Source organism: Megascapheus bottae, chromosome 16 (genome assembly GCF_031878675.1).
Source record: "Megascapheus bottae isolate mThoBot1 chromosome 16, mThoBot2.hap1, whole genome shotgun sequence".
Classification (NCBI taxonomy): domain Eukaryota; kingdom Metazoa; phylum Chordata; class Mammalia; order Rodentia; family Geomyidae; genus Megascapheus; species Megascapheus bottae.
Window position 1 is genome coordinate 36,405,495 of NC_143524.1, and position 17,138 is coordinate 36,422,632.

Below are 17,138 nucleotides of genomic sequence, written 5' to 3' on the forward strand. Positions count from 1 at the left end.
AACTTTGACCATTTATCATTGGATCATTGTTCAATAAATACTAACTGATCACTTACATTTTTGGGAGGGGCCTGGGAACACCTGCTTTAAATATACTTTTTAAATACCAAAGCAATGAACTTCCTTGTTATTTAATCAAGATTTTCCACATCTGAATACTATTTTTAAAATTTATGTAATCAGATTTGCCTCCTGTTTTGCCTATATGTATATATATATATGTGTGTGTGTGTATCTCTCTCTTTATATATATATATATACATTTTCAGTTATAGAATTATCACCTCATGATTTTATCAATATTTAATTCAATTTTGTATGTTTGTGTTATTGAGAACTTTTTTTGGCCAGTGCTGGAACTTGAAATTAAGGCCTGAGCATTGTGTTTGGGCTTTCTCAAGCTTAGCACTCTACCACTTGAGCCACAGCACCACTTCTGGCTTTTTCTATGTAGGTGGTGCCAAGGAATCAAACCTAGGTCTTTGTGCATGCTAGGCAAGCACTCAACCACTAGGCCAAACTCCCAGCCCTGAGAACTTTTTAATTCTATTATTTTACTTTTAAAATGTGAAGTCTTTAATTTAGGGTTTCTAGATTAAATATTTTACTAGGCACTACTTATGTATAGTGTAATAGCCAAACTAAAGCAAACTGAACCACCACCACCACTACTACAGTACTAAAAAAACCAATGAAGTATATAAGCAGATATGGGAGTGCTGACTTGAACAGTTAATGAAACTCTTACTTCTGAAGACTCTTCAGAGACTCCGTCTCTGGAGACAGCATGCTAATGAATCCTGTGAGTTTCCAACGTTTGGAAAAACTGAGAAGATTGGAATAAAACATTCTCAAACTTTATAACTATAGACTTTATAACTCAATTTAACACAAAACTTAGCATCAGATCATAAGCTCCATAGAGCTTCATTACTGCTGCATTTCTAACATGCTGTAATTTTGCAGTAAAAACAAACTGAATGAATGAACATGGGAACAGATCAACAGGCAAGGCAATCAGATCTTGCTCAGCAATCCTACGACACATACCTTCTCAAATGCAGTCAGGTAGCGTGTCTTTGGTGTGGTTCCCTTCTAGATCCCTAGGACCTGGAATAATGCTTAGGAGAAGTCTTGTTGACTTCTCACCCACTGCTTCTTCCTAACTAACATCTTTCCCAAATGGAAGGGGAAGAATAACAGGGGCCTTGATGGTAACCTAAGGTAGTTCTGAAAGCAGATCCAAGCACTAACCTTGAGTGGAAGACCAGAGCTCCAGAATTGTCCCTTGGAAGGTACTAGGCCTGCATACAGTTCACAGGTGGCACCATAAATTCAGCTACATCAGGACACTGTTATAGCACTGTGTAAAGTAGCTGAGCAAGTTCGTCCGATATTGTACCCAGTCTTTCATAGATGCTGTGTGCACTGGCCCTGCAAATAGAACTTCATAGCACAGATCCTAAATGACCTGAGCCTTGATGGGCACAGAATATCTTTTAAGATGGCAAATGGCTCTCATCAGATGAGCATACCTGCTGGGTTCATTGTCATTTTGAGACTGATGTCAGTATTTTCTCCTTACCTTTCACCCGCCACTTAGCTGGACCAATATAAATTTCAAGAGCCACCTTTGCTTGGTAGAAGCCTAAATAATGTAAAGTTCATGGCAAAGCAGTCTCTATAGGGCTATCACTTGGAAGTGTGAGGAAAATGGGCGCAGATACATAGCCTGTCAACATAGCTTGTTTCTAAGATCTAAGGAAGGCTGTTCACCTACTATGCCCAGAATCTAGATCCGTAAAATACCACAAGTTTTCAAGAAAGAGCCCCACAGCCTGGACCCAGAATATTGTTGATAATTTCCAAATATTACCCCTGGGTAATATTTTAGAATGCCCCAGCGCAGCCCCAGCAAGTCCCGTGTCACCACAAGTGCAAGTCCCGCCAGTAGTTTAGGGAAGAAGGGCTCTCCCTAAACCAATCCCCATGTTTGAAATTTTAGAAGCACCCATGGCAAAGAAGAGAGGAAACAATGAGCTTTATAAAGAACCATATTTATTTTCATTTACAGCATCAAATACCATAAATAAAGCTAAACATTGTTTGTGGTGTGCAAAATACAAGGTTCCATGTGGTACTGTGAATGGTTACCATGGATCACAGACATGCCTTGTGATGAGACTGGGGAGACTAGCTAGAGAGAGGCTGAGAGAGGAGGGCTCTTTTGGTTGACATTGTAGAAAGGGAGGGAGATTCTGCAAGAGAAGATAAGAGCAAGGACTTTGTACTGGCCAGGCTCTGCACCAATGCAGTGAGGAATACAGCATGCAGGGCTGGGCAGAGGCTGAGAGGTCAGGGTGGCTCTGGCCACATGCAAGACAGATACAGACTACCGTTCAAGTGTGTGAGGCCAGGCCTATGTTGGCTCTTCTCTACTGGGTGTGTAGCTTCCCTGTACCAACACTTGTATTGCCCCACTGCTCCAAGTAAACAAATCAGCAGGAATATGTACTCTAGGCTGAGCCATGGGAGCAATGAAACTGGTTTCTCCAGGCTCGAGACAGACTGAAGTCATTTCTCAATGCCATCTCTCTCCTGAGACCATGCATGACTGCTCTGATTGAAGCTACTGAACTTGAGGAGCCCAGGGGGCTAAGAAGTAGAATGCAGACCCTTTGGATCACTGATGCAGGCATAAAGAAGAGTTTGCTAGTATCATTGAGATTATTTTTATATAATACAGAATGTGAGTCAAGCTTGTAATGAAGCTTGGGAGCAATGTTTAAAATATTTAAAAAAAATCATTCTAAAATGAATCATCTATGGGTTTGATTAATGGTGATCTTCCTATCCGAATCAATTTAAGAAGATACTGTTAGATAGGACCTTCTCCAGAGGTCACTAGGCAAATGTCTTCTGACCAAAGGTGACAGAACCTTCCTTATATGGTCTGTCTCACAGTCAATTTGAACCTTCTCAAGGTGGCAAGTGGCTTTCCAGGTGCAAGAGAAAAGCATGGACACAGGCCAGCCCAGGGGACAGAGGGGAGGCGGGGCATGCACTTGCGGTGGATGGGGCTGCAGGCTGTGGGGCCAGTGGAATAGGACTTTGCATTCAAGCTGAACCCTTCCCTCCCCATGCTGTTAACCTCCCTCCCCATGCCACCAAATAAGTCGGTTAGATGCAAGACACAGCACAACCATATTACCGGCGGAGAGGCAGGATGTGGAAGCAGGTTAAGGGTTAGTACCACTATTGGAAAATGGGCCAGAAAAAACAGTCACCTCAGAGCAGGGATGTGTCAGCCAAGAAGTGGGTGTAGCACTGGAAGGCTGAAATGAACTGATGGCCACAGCGTGAGGTTGGAAAGAGAGAGACAGAGAAAAGAGAACTTAGCATGGAACAAAAAGGGAGGAAAGAACTGGACTTCAATAAGCAACCATTAGAAAAGGGAAACATTCTCCCCCAACAAGTCACTGTTTGCTTAGGAAAGATGAACCTTTCTGGTGGTGATCAGCAACTTATTTACACGAGTGGTCACTCAATGCTCCACTGAAGTCCTCTCAGAGCTACAAATGTCCTTAGGACCCCCCTGCCCCCTCTTTCCTCTGCCCCCATTTAACTCTGGAATCTCATATTCAGCCTTGAATATGTGGTAGAATTCTTCCATATGTTGGCACTGCCTACCAGGAAGTGAACCAGGAAGGTTCAAGTTCTCCCAATATACAAACATTTCAGACTTGTGACAGGCACACCCTGTCTACTAGATTAATTTAAACCAGTCTTGTTATGGCCATAGTGATATTCTTAAGAGAGATTCTACTCTGGCTTCAGGGAACTTTGTGCAAAGCATCGCAGCCCACCCGGAGCTGGTGGTTGATCACAATAAGGTGGTGCTCACATCCTGACCTCAAGAATCCACTTTGCATAATCAAACATAGAAAAAAAATCACAGGCTGCTCCCATCATGTAGAACATTAAAAATCCCAGCACAAAATGAGGAAAATACAATGTGAGTCATCAGACTAAGAACAGTTCCAAAAAGGATAGAGGTGCCGATTCCCAAAGATTTGACCGTGACTATGACCATGCCCTGTATTTCCCGATGACTTCAGGGAAGTGTCTGGAAAAGCACACCCACCCCTTCTTCCTACTCTATAGAAAGCATGTCATTCCAAAGTTCTCAGAGCTCTGGCTCCAAATCCACACCAGGCTCTTTCCTTCTTAGCAAATAATTTCTAGTGCTAACAGCCAACCTCACAGAGTTCTCTTGGGCCCAGCAATTTTGAATATGCTGAGCCCCACAGAAGGCATTTATCAGCTTCTCAATAGCTCAGTCAGACTCTGTAATTGAGCCTATGCAGGCAAAGTGAGGTGGGGCCAGCTGAGGGTTCTTCCTCAGAAAAGTGTGTGGACCTAGTGCTCATTTTTTTTTTTCCTTGCCCTTGGTTGGGCCTATTTGGGCTTACCTTGAATCAATCAATAAACAGGTTCTACTCTGAGCCTCTGCTTGGTCAAGGCACAGGAAAATGGCTTATGGTCAGGTATTTTTTTTTCTTGGGCAGTGGGAAAATGATTTCTGACTGTTTTGACCACATACCTATGGCAATTGTCATGTGGCTAAGCAGCCAGGACAGGACAGGCAAGGTCATGCTTCCCAGGAGCCGGTAAACTCTCTCAGGTTCAAAGGATGCCAGAGGAGAGGCAGTTCTTTCCATTTTACTCAGCCTAACCATTATGCACATGAGTGGCCTTGGCTCAGCCTGCAACCTGGGATGGGGACCTGACGGGAGTCCTAGAGAACTAAAATGCCACCAGCTGAAATTGTCCTCAGCATAGCATTAGCCTGACAGAGCTTTCCAGGGTCAAGTGCCAATAGGCTCTCACCTTAGTGCCCATTAGTGGGAAGGGAAATATATTGTAAAAGTCTATAGCAATCTGAGTCTGTATCATCTGATTGTGATTGGGTGAGGGAAAAAGCCTATAAGCTACCATTTTATTTCAAAACAAAGGAACAAAACAGCTGCCTCCCTCTAGGAAAAGGGCATGTCAACACACTTCTGTGCACTTTTATAGAGTTGATTCTATTCTGTTCTTCCGTTCTTTCTTCTAAACATTATGCTTTCAAATTGCCAAAAAATTGCCTACAGGTGACATCTGGTTGCATAAATTGCAAGGCACTGGTCAAGAGATGGCACATTCACTTGTGTATATGCAAATTCCCAGGTCAAGTAGTGATTTGTGCAAGTAGTGATTCTTACCATTCACTGTCATGTTAAGAGTGATGAACTTCAAATGTTCAGAAAAAAATCGACACTCATAGAAAAAAATGCTCTTGGCTTATTGAAAGTTAAAAATTGAAATGTAAACCCAGAAAATATGGCTCTTTTTGGTATGAAAAATAATGTACAAAGGTATAAAAAAATCCTTCATGTCATCTCTGACCCTAGCACCATGAGGGGATGTTCACCCTGTCAAGGCCAGGTAGAGGTGGCTGATGTGAAACTCTTTGGCTTGGAGCTAACTGTTATGGATGCTAGACCTGGCCAGAGTCTTAGTAAACTATGAATAATCGTCATCTACACTGTGGAAATGTTAAGGCACTTGGGGCAGCCAGACACCTCACTGGCGTTTGATGGGAATGCACCGGAATATCCAGCTGCGAATGATCTCAAGAGACTCCTCAGACTCCCTGTACATGGTAGCTAGGACCTCCGAGAAGGCCCAGAGAAGTGGCAGCCCCAGGCTCAGGAGCTCATACATATAACAGTAGTTGTAAGCATTGTCCCTGACATGCAGCCCGATGGCATGCAGCAGTCCCCGTATCCAGTTAAGCAGGTTCTGGGGAATGGCCAGCAGGCCCCGGGGAAGATCGAGCAGGGCCCTTGGCAGCCTGAGAGGCCAGCTCAGTGCCTTCCTAAAGAAGGAGGTGGAGATACCTGGGGGGCTGCCTTCTGGTGTGCTGATGGCGGCCACTGCACAAGAACTTTCGGTGGGAGTATCTCGATGGGGGGCTTCCTGCTCCTGCCATGTTCCCTCCTCCTGAGAAAGAGACCAAAGTGAAGACATTTAGTCCATGTGTCTCCCAGAGGAGTCTTCCAACAGAGCAGACAGAGAGAACCAATAAAAATCTAACCTGGAAGGCCCTGACTTCTACAATGAGCCACCAAATAATCTCAGCACCCTTATTCATGGGGCTAAATGTGAGCATAACTTTTTTTGGGGAGAGGGATAAAGTGATTATCCTATCCATAAGTTCTGAAGATATATGCACCCTCTTACCAGCATCCCTGCTTATGATAAATACTAAGTAAATAATCTGAAATATGGACAAACATTTGCAAGAAAAGATGTTCTTTATGAAAATATTTTAAGATAAAAATAACCAACAATGTATAAATCCACCAATATGGAACTAGTGAAACAGATTACTGATGTATGAATAAAGAAGATTCTTTAATAGGCATTAAAAGTTCTCGAGGAATTTGTTGAATGGTAACCCATTGGTACAACTACTTAAAGATAATAAGAATTGGAAAATTTACAATGAAAAATTCCCAAAGAATTTATAATGACTTAGAAAATTCCTTTTATTTTTTTGTGGGTCATGTGGCTTGAACTCGGCCTGGGGGCTGTCCCTGAGCTCTTCAGCTCAAGGCTACTGCCCTACCATTGAGCCAAGCCCCACTTCCTGTTTTCTAGAGGTTAATTGGAGATAAGAGTGTCAGGTCCTTTAGTGCCCAGGCTGGCTTTGAATCTTGATCCTCAGATCTCAGCCTCCAGGATTACAGGCATGAACTTTTTTTTATTTTTAAAGTTTAAATTTTTTATCTTTAAGTAGTTTTACAAAGGAGTTTCCATTCAATATAGTATAAAAATATAGTTTATCTTGATCCACATCCCTCCTTTAATTTTTCTACCCACCTCCTCCCAATCCTGTCTCTTACTTAAATTTTCTTAAATTTATGAATTATGCATTGAATTTGATAACTGCATCTTCTCTCTTTCTCTCTTCATTTGTCTACCTCTCTCCTCTTAATCACATCCTCCCCCACTTTCAAGCGCCCAACTCCTGGTGTTTAGTTTGGTGGCTGTGGGTTTCTTTTTGATATACTGTTAGTGAAAAAGAAGAATATAAAACTATAGAGGGTATAGTTAAAATATAAGTTAAAAGCTATTCACACATATTATAAAGTGATGCAGTTTTTTCAAGGTAGAGTGATTATAACTTTCCTTCTTTATACATTACTTATTTTTTCCTTTTTTTTTTTTAAATTAAGCCTATACAACATGACCAGTACTGGGCTTAAACTTTGGCCTTATGCTCACCCAGTTGAGTCATGTTTCCCGCCTAAATTTTTGCTGGTTTATGAACTTTTCTGCCGGAGGTGGCTTCAAACTTTGATCTTCCATGTTGCAGTCTCCTGAACAGCTATGGGCATAAGCTACTGGCACCTCACTAGAAAAATATTTTATGCTGTGTTGTTGGTGTTAATTCCTCAAACAAAAGTGAAGGTATTTCCTAAGAGCTACCAGAGGGGGTGCTACCATAGACCATCTATAAATTTAGTTAATGGGCTGCTCCAAGAGACTGCAAAAGGCCTTGGGAACCACAGAAGGTCTGTTCCCTTACCTTGCATTTCTCCTGTAAGTAGTATCCTGCAGCCAGGTGGGTACTAGACACAGGGGGACCACTGGCTTTTGTAGAGATAAGCACCCCTAGCATAGGGGAAAATTCTTTTTGGCTTCTCTAGAGAACAACCAGCTACTCGCCTGGCCTTTGCACTGAACAGATGGAGGTAAGGAAATTATTCACAAGAGGAACGGGAGACATTTCTTTATCTGCAGGTAGTCTCCATCCCTCCAAAGCCAGAACAACATAATTAGGTTTTGAGGAGTATTTGAAGATCTTCTCCTCTTAAGGTGTCCTCCTGGTTTGATCAGTACTTTTGAGACAAACATACCTCTTTTTGTTGCTTCAACTCTGCCCGTCTTTTTCGTTGCTTATTGTTGGTTTTACAGTGAATGAAATGAGGCTTGCAGTAAAATTTTCCTGTGGAAAGATGGACAGACAGATGGACAGACAGACAGTCACACAGACATACACACACACACACACACACACAATTTTTGTCCTGTAAACCACAGAACATAAGCCAAGTGCCTGTCACTATCTGGTCAGAATACTTGGCTCAGATATGGGAAATGGCTCTATCATCTTCCTTCAACAAGTGACCTGAGATGAGGCAGTCACAATTTTTATTGCTTCAATAATGGGGAAAAGAGATCTTGGGATGGGGCTGAAAATCCTTTGGCAATTCTCAAGCCAATGTGAGGTCAAGTTTCTTCACAAGATCAGTTGCCAGAGAACAAAAATGGGCAGCCCTAACATGTGTTATAGCTATAACAACATGTTAACATGCTCCAGTACTTTCTGAGATTCTGAGTACAAATGGGGGCAGTGAGGAGCAAGAAAAAGAGGTAGGGGGCATGCCAGTTAAATGGCCTTTTTCCAGGACTTCTGAGCACCTTCGAGAAATGTCCTCCTATTTGCTGGTGTGATAGGAATAATAATAAATAAATATAATGTAAGACTTACTCTATACCAGCATTGTTCTATAGGCTTCACATAAATTAACTCATCAACCTTCAGCCTTATAAACTAAGTGCTATTTTTTTTGAGGTAGGATCTTGGTTTGCTGTCTCATGTTAGCCTCAAGCTCATAATACCCTGCTTCTACTTCCTGAGTGCTGGGATCACAAGCATACACTACCACAGACAATCCTATTATTATCCTTTTACAGATGAGGAAACTGAGGGGCCCACAGGTTAAGAGATAGGACTAATGTTATGTGCTAGTATGGTCTAGAGTTGAACCCAGGTATGTTGATTTGAGATTGTATAACATTAAACACTATACTGTATCACAATGGTTCCCATTGATCACTGGTAGGTACTTATTAGAGGAGATGCTGCTAGGTTATTTATTTATTTATTTTTTGGCCAGTCCTGGGGCTTGAACTCAGGTGCTCAGGCCAGCACTCTGCCACTTGAGCCACAGCACCACTTCTGGCTTTTTCTATGTATGTGGTACCAAGGAATCGAACCCGGGTCTTTGTGCATGCTAGGCAAGCATTCTACCACTAGGCCAAACTCCTGGTCCCTGTTAGGTTATTTTTATGACACCTACTTTATAAACATGATGCTTGGTATGATATACAGTATATTACTATTATGCCAAACAAGGACCACAAAAGGTGATGATGCTAAGTGAAAAGACATATTTAAGTCCTCTGTGTACAGTGCATGCCACAGGTACCTGGCAAACTGCAAGGCCAGTGGCTAACCCTCTCTCTGTAGCAGGAGCTCCCAGTCCCCCTAACCAGCTATCCTAATGGCATCACTCTCCTTGTTGGGAAGGATTGAATGTCCAGAGCCTCTACAGAGCTAGGAACCCAGAACAAAGCCACATCTGCAGCAGGGATTAGTCCTTGGAGGTTACCTTCATCACAGTCAAAAGCATAGGCGGCCAGGCGCAAGGTGTTGGCACAGACGCTGCAGCGGAAACACTCGCGGTGGAAGAAGTGGCCCTCAGCGCTTAGTCTCTCCATCACGTACACACGCTTCTCGCAGAAGTAGCAGGTGTCACTGCCACCCAGGCCCAGGGGAAACACCTTTCGCATAGAATCCTGGAGTTGGGAAAGAAGAACTGTGTACTAAGTCTGAATAAGTCCCAAAGGCAAAGCCTTTTAGAATCTAAATAGAATCACAGGATCCTCTGGGGCACCTAGTTGTTGCTAAGGCATTGGAGTAGAGGACAAGATGGGAAAGTATGCTGCCATCCAGACTCCAGGCAGGCTGCCTGCCCTGGGCCTGGGTGGTCTGAACAGAGTGAGAATCATACACAAACCTGCCGGCCCAATGATGGATTAAGTATCACTGGGCTTTCGAGTCAGGCCCTACTAAGAACATTTGACTCATACTTGACTGTAGTGACTTATGTCAGGCAAGAAAAGCCTCAAGTCTATTCTAGAGAGCATAGCTTGTGTCCTACAGCATCCCAAAGCTGCTAGTCACATTTCTAAATGCAAAGGGGAAGATAGAAGGTCAGGAAAGTCTAGCCCTGTATTATCTTGGGGCAATGCACCAAAAAGGAAATCAAATGAACTGTCAACACACATTGCTTCTGGAGGCAATGAGTGGCCTAGAATGAGGAGAGAATCAGAAGAGACAGTGTTCTCTCCTCGAAAACCTGTTTTCTTGTGAGGCCTGTTTTCATCTCTCAATCCAATGTTAGTGCTGTTCAGATTGGACACCCAAACACTGAAGGTCAGGAACGTCCAGTTATGAAACATGGCCTTCCAGGACCCAAGGCTAAGCTGTTCTTCAAAGCCACAGGTTCATGCTCTGCCTTGTCAATGACCTATAAGGATGATCATTGCCTGGTATAGTCTATTCTCAGTGTCCTTTTATTCCTGGGGAGTCTTCAGAGGTCTGGGCTGTCTTCTCTATATCCTGCCTTCCTGCCCAAAGAGACCACAACCTGTGCCTGCAAATGTAGGTTGACCATGCATATCCTTACCAGGTCTGGAGAGGTTGCCTGGGTCTTAGGTTTGTGATCGTTCAAGTACAGATTGACCAAGACTTCAGCTGCAGCCCCTATTCCGCTGGATACTTTCCCTACTGTCAGCTAGCCAAGAGCAAAGGTGAAAGAGGCAGAGACAAAAGGAGAGGCCAGTTAGCACCCAGGAGGAAAGAGGGGGCAAGTCTGGATACAAAAGGCAGCTCCAACCCTCATGCAAAGAGCATCCCACATCACAAAAAGGCAAACTACTGAGAAAAGATGATGGGTATTCTATAGATAGTGAATAGTAAAAAGAAAAATCTGCATAAGCTTACTTCTGTGAGGTACCTAACATTGCCAAATCATAGGAACAGACAGTGGAATAGTGTTGACTAGTGGCTGAGATGAGGGGTGGGGAGGCAGAGTTACTGCTTCATGGGTACTGAGTTGTTTCTATAAGATGAGTAGAATTCTTGAGCTGCATAGTGGTGGTGATCATACCACACTGTAAATGTACTTAATATCACTGGAGTGCATGCTTCAAAATGGATAGGATATAAACTGAATGGTTTTTTAAAATAAACTTTAATATAAAAAGTGGAAAAATATTACATAAAAGAACTCTATGACACTGGATAGGGACCCAAGTGACTGGCATAGCCCCCCTCTACTGGGGCTTGCAGGAGTTTATACGCCTCTGGTGGCATAAAAGTGAGGGGAGGAGATCTACCTGATGCCACTTAGCAAATAAATGCAAGTGTTAGGCCTGTCCTCAGGTCTCCTGCCTCTTAGCCCTTCACATCATGAAGACCTGATGGGATTTTTCATCTCAAACCCAGTAACTACTCCAAAAGGCTTACAGAACACCTTTCTGTGCTAGCCCTAAGACAGAAGGGGCTGAGCAAAGGAGAGAAACCCAGAGCCAAGCCTTCGTAGAAAGCCAGTCTGCAGTCATCATCCTCTTGAGAGTTTCTGAGTGGGGTATAAAGCCTGTACAGGGCTAGGATCCAGCTCTGCCAAGGATGAGTTCTGAAATCTACACAGAGCATTGAGCTTCTGAACTTGTTTTCCTCAGTTATTAAAATAGGGACAGTTATAGTTGTCTCAACTGAGTTAGAGAAGGTTGGCTCAGTACACGGCACTTAGTAGAGACTTGGCTAAGATAAATTTGACTCATCCTCCTCTGGACTCAGCCTGTACTTCAGCTCCTAGGCCCTGAAAACCAGAAATATTTGTCCCTGAACTGAGACTCTTCTAGCTGGACCACAGACCAACAAACAGTGGCTAGAGTACAGTAGATGACAGGACTATCCTGGGATGATGATTAGGGCAAGATGGGTGGGTAGTGTCCAGTAGCCCAAGAGCTGGTGCTAGGCAGGGCCATCTCAGAATTGGGGAGGCCTCAGTTCCATTTGGACCCCAGAGCATGGTCTGGATCCTTACCAATGTGCCAAGGAACTGACAGGCCAGAGTGTTGCACAGTCACACATCAATCTCCTAAGCAAACCCCCATTCCTTCCCTTTCTTCCCAGCAGCAATGAAAGTCCACTGGGAACACTCCCATCTCCTTTGAGGGGAGGAAGATTTGCATAGGACGAGATTCTGGAAATGCTCTTCCTGAAGTGGAGAGGACTCATGGCCTGAACAGCCCCCAAATCTAGTTTCTAGGGTGGCCAGAGTGCACAGCAGTTTAAACTGCAGGGTGTTTGTGCAAAGGATGTCTGCTATCATGCCCACAAGTGGTTGGGGTGACATAGTGCCCACCACTAATAATCATGATTGCTCTTGGGTGGCCAGATTAAATCTGATAACACACTCAAGTATAAACCAGGAAGTCCAGAGGAAGGGAAGCATAGGACAACAGGTTGGAAAGCCCCCCAGTAGCTGGCTATCCACCATCTTCTCAACTGAGGCTAACTCTCCAGATTCTAGTAAGTACACAGACATTATAAACTGGGAAGTTATGCTGAGCAGGCTGGTGAAAATGACAGGGTCTCAGGGCCCATCATTCCTTTTCTCATGATGGAAGGCCAACACTAAGAGAAGCTTTGGGACAGTCACTCTATACCAAAAGAGTGGGCTCTTAGGGGACTGCAGAGAGTCTGGATACTGGCTATTTTGGTGTCTGATCTCTTGGGTTTAGCAGAATGGGTCTTATCAGCCTGCACAAAGCCTTCATTTCTTGGAGCAATCGCTGCAGATCAGGTGCCCCCTCTTCTCTCCCATCGTCTGGACCCAGCTTGGGAGAGATAAAGATATTGGTTCCAAGCATGCATTTTGACACTCCTAGGAGCCTGTAAATCCCAGGAAACCTAACTCCTGCTTCCAGGCAAGTTCAGATGCATTAGCTCAGGATAACAAGACAGTTTCCCTGATGCTCCCTTCCCTGCTGGGGCTCCCAACTCCATTCCTGAGTAGCGACTGTAGAATACAAAGCACTTTCTGGGTTTATATAAAAATAAGAGCGGGAGGGAAGGCAGAAGAAGTTAGATGTCTTTTGGTTACTGCCCACTCTGCCCTCAGTGGCTGCCTTCTGGCACGCTATGTGAACCAGCTCAGGGTACTCTCCCAGAAAGGCACCTGTGAGCTTATGACACCCACACACGATCATTGTAGAGGTTGAGACTATGTTCTCTGAGGCTTTAAATACAAGTCCCTAATGAGCTCTTATTAACTACTTAGCTAATAAGCACTTTGGGGCACTACATTACTGAGCAATTCTGACTTAGGGAGTAATTAATGAGGTATATAGAGAGTTGTGAGGTTACTGAGTGTGTCAACAAAATACACTGGTGCAGATCAACTGCTTAGCTGATCAATCAGCTCAGGACACTGTCACCTGGCTGGTGGATCCTGGATGAAGGTCACACCCAGTCCTTTCTTTTAATATGGGCCTTAAGTTCCTTTCTCCCAGAGGCAACCACACACACACTTGGAGCAGCATAAAAAATGGAACTGAAAGCATTCTTATGAAATAAGTATTGGGTCTTCCATTTTCCCTTCTAACTCACTAGATATCATCCCACAATCATAAACACATTGACTAGGACGTCCTGGAAAAGCTGCAGGGAAAGTGACAGACAGAATTTGCCTTAAGGGATGATGGCATAGGATTGATAAGGAAATGGAAAAATATATTATCCTTACCAACTATCAAAGGGGTTGAAACTAGAAAGCTATTGAAAGAGCAGTTAAGCATTCCTGTTATGTCTCTTTAAAGATGCTAAGTTATAAAGACTCAGAGATTTAAATCTATTCCCTCATTTGAAATAGTAAAAGCCTGGAAACTCCCTAGAAGTAGGCAAAGACAGAAAGGTGGGAAACATATTTGGAGTAAGAAACCAGTAACACTTATCTGTTGTCTCTGTGGTTTAGATGGGCCCAGATACATCTCCACATTTAGAATAATTAGCATCACCCATCTTGACAACCAGCCCGACTCTGTGTATTCCCCAAGACTAGAAAGAAGAAAGGCAAGGCTAATAGTTGTCATTTCGAGTCTTTAACTCTCATTTCTTAGATGGAGAGCATGAAATAGTTCTTTCCCTATACTCTATTTCTTTCCATTTTAACCTGTTATACTAAAATAGATCCTTGCTAGGACTTTGACTTTTTGTGTGAGACACTCTGAAATGCTGTTCATGAGCAGACCTGAAAGGACCTGCAATTTTGTGTGGAAACTGGGGAGCTGAAGGAAGCCCTCATCCACCTTCCAGTGACAAGGAGAAGCCCTTGAAACCCACCCCCAAAGACCAATGAGAAGATGACTATTGCCCTGAGGAGCAAGATTATCAACCCTCTATTTCTTGACAGCAGATAGTAAAAAATGAGGTTATAACTGGAAGATTCTCCTAACTCAGTGTGCAAGAGGCAACTTCAAAGATGTTTTTGCTTGATCCCTGTGAGTTAAGTAAAAGTTTCCCAACTTTGTATCTGAGCTATTCCCTGCTGCAGTCACTTTACCATCTTAGAGTCGTGGAAAGAGAAGCTCCACCAATAAATATCTTATGTGGAAGGCAAACTGCCCCTTAAACAAGCAAAACCTTATTGTTTTAAAAGCAGCCCCAAACTCAGTTTGTTCCTACTGTCTCCATGGTAAAGTGTTAACTTGTCTGGAACTCCTCCAGAGACAAAGACTGTGCTAATGGTCAACCAGGTCACATACTGGTGACTCAAGACTGTTTCAAGTGTGCATACCTTTCTCATTCCCTACCCCTGATTCTCTCTATTTAGCTTGAAGCATATGCCTATATCCCTGAAGACAGCTGAAGAAGTAATGAAGTGCTATTTTCTCATGGCTGCCATATAATAAACCTCCTTCTTTACTCGTCTCCATGTCTCTTTGTTTGATATGAGAGTAACCAGGCCTGCTGTGGAACTCTTGACTTTGTGCCAGAGGTCTAAAAGACCCAGTTTCAAATGCTTCTCAAACCATCTGTAGACAATGGTTAGGATTTTTTTTTCCTTTTAAATATCTGATCCTTTGTGGATTGATACCATAATTTTAGAGATGACAAAAATAAATGACTACCACTGGGCAAGGTAGCTTGCGCCTGTAATCCTAGCTATTCAGGAGGCTGAGATCTGGTTCAAAGCCATCCCAGGCACTAAAGTCTGTGAGAAGTGGCTCTGTGGCTCAAGGGGTAGGGTGGTAGCCTTGAGCTGAAGAGCTCAGGGACAAGGCCCCAGCCAGAGTTCCAACTCCCACGTCTGAAAATAAATACATGGCTAAACATGATCCTGCATTTATTTGGATATATGGCAATGGCAAGTTGCTATATGTGTTTCTCTTTTTTGTTGATCATGGGGCTCTGGGCCTGGGTGCTGTCCCTAAGTTCTTCAGCTCAAGGTTAGTGTTCTACTACTTTGGGCCACAACATCACTTTTGGTTTTCTAGTGATTAATTGGCGATAAGAAACTCAAGGACTTTCTGTGCCCAGGCTAGATTTCAACTGTGATCCTCAGCCTCCTGAGTAGCTGAGTGGCCTCTGGAGCCACTGACACCTGGCTACTGCTGACACCTGACGCCTGCTCTCATTTGCTGAACTCACTGGGTTGTGGATCCGTTTTGGTCCATGAATCACTCCTTAAAAATCCCTGTGCTGGTCAACTGGGGAATTCCCTGACTTTTGAGAAATAAAAATTCAACTCACATAAGAACTTCCAGAAAATTCATCCTGGCATTGATGGCAGAGTAAGGGCCATAACGTCTCAGGAAGGGGAGTCATGCATTGAATGGCAAGGCCCATGTGCTCCCATTGTGTTCATGCAGAGCACAAATGATTTGTCAGGGACAATTTATTCAACTTTGAAAGTTAGGTGACTGGACAACTTGGCAAAAAATAAAAATAAACTTATATCCTGGTCATTTGTTGTTTTGTTGTCATTTTAAGAATCACCAACTTTCAGGCCATGAATTTAGCCTAATGGTAGAGTGCTTGCCTAGCATGCACAAAGACCTGGGTTTGATTCCTCGGTACCACATACATAGAAAAAAGCCAGACATGGTACTGTGACTCAAGTGGTAGAGCTGTAGCCTTGAGAAATCCCAAGGACAGTGCCCAGGCCCTGAGTTCAATGCCCAGGTCTGGCAAAAAAATTTACCAACTCTCTAGTCTCATCTTTCAGCATGTCATTTTCAAGATTTGCATTTTTTTGAATTTTTTTGAATTTAGATATTTTTCACTACCTTTGTCCTCTTTTGAATTTATATTTTTTTCTGATAATTAGCATTAATGAGAATAGCTCCTTTCATCATCCCATATTACATCAGGTTAACTTCACATGTATCAGTTCTTTCCTGAAAGGTATGGTTTCCTCAGCTGCAAAATAGGGAGACCACCTCCAAGCTCGCAGGGCTATAAGTCATAAAAGAATCTGGGCCAAGTACCTTGATATACAGCCACTGGCAGAGTCAATGGGTCCAAATCACAGCTGTGTGTGGCTTTGTATTGCCATATCCTGGGAATTCCCTTTTCTCTGAAATGACTCTAACTCTTCTCTGCATAAGCAGAACAATAGAGCTTACATAGAATGAGCCTGCTGCCTTCTCTGTCCCAGATAGTTGTGGTTCAATCATGGCCAAACAATTAATGTCACATGCACCAATACCAGAGACACTGAGCCAGAAATGGCTGTCTCTTTAGCAAGAGGTATTCTTCAGGCAATTCTATGGTCTCCCTCCAGATTAGGTTCCTGCCTAGATGCTGGAGCACTCCTTACAGAGCACCGAATTGATCAGTTCCTTCTTTTAGACTGGACCCTTTACTGTTAGTGGTCCTGCCTTGGTCATTTCTATATCCATGACACAAGTAAAATGCTGTGCATGAAAGAGGAAGGAGGCTCCTGGGCTCTTTTTGTCCAAGCAATAGAATGGCTCGTCTGGCCTAAAACTCAGTCAGAGTTCTAGGTGTACAGATTGTACCATCCTGCAGAGTTGAGCCACTTGTGGTCATGTGGCCTGCTGAAGATCAGGCAAGAGTCCAACTTCCAGGGCCTCACAATTAAAGGCTTATAGGAGGGGAGGCATAATTGAGCAGGGCCAGAAGAGGTCTTCTGGGCTTACTGAGC

At 43.4% G+C, this 17,138-nt stretch overlaps 1 protein-coding gene across 4 annotated transcripts in view; it reads right to left on the bottom strand.

The window, feature by feature from the left end:
- Mical2 (microtubule associated monooxygenase, calponin and LIM domain containing 2) overlaps positions 1-17,138 on the bottom strand; it is a 197,967-nt gene that overhangs the window by 60,943 nt on the left and 119,886 nt on the right. For 2 of the 4 annotated variants that reach the window (XM_090348140.1, XM_090348139.1), the window contains 6 exons: positions 10,587-10,694; positions 9,507-9,693; positions 7,968-8,056; positions 5,943-6,045; positions 3,288-3,345; positions 2,039-2,258 (listed from right to left, as the gene is read on the bottom strand). In XM_090348140.1, the coding sequence (XP_090204266.1) occupies positions 3,305-3,345; positions 5,943-6,045; positions 7,968-8,056; positions 9,507-9,693; positions 10,587-10,694 (528 nt within the window). In that variant the 3' untranslated portion in view covers positions 2,039-2,258; positions 3,288-3,304. Of the gene's footprint in view, positions 1-2,038; positions 2,259-3,287; positions 6,046-7,967; positions 8,057-9,506; positions 9,694-10,586; positions 10,695-17,138 lie in introns of those variants that run through there. The other 2 variants (XM_090348142.1, XR_016538076.1) reach the window with 2 other exon arrangements.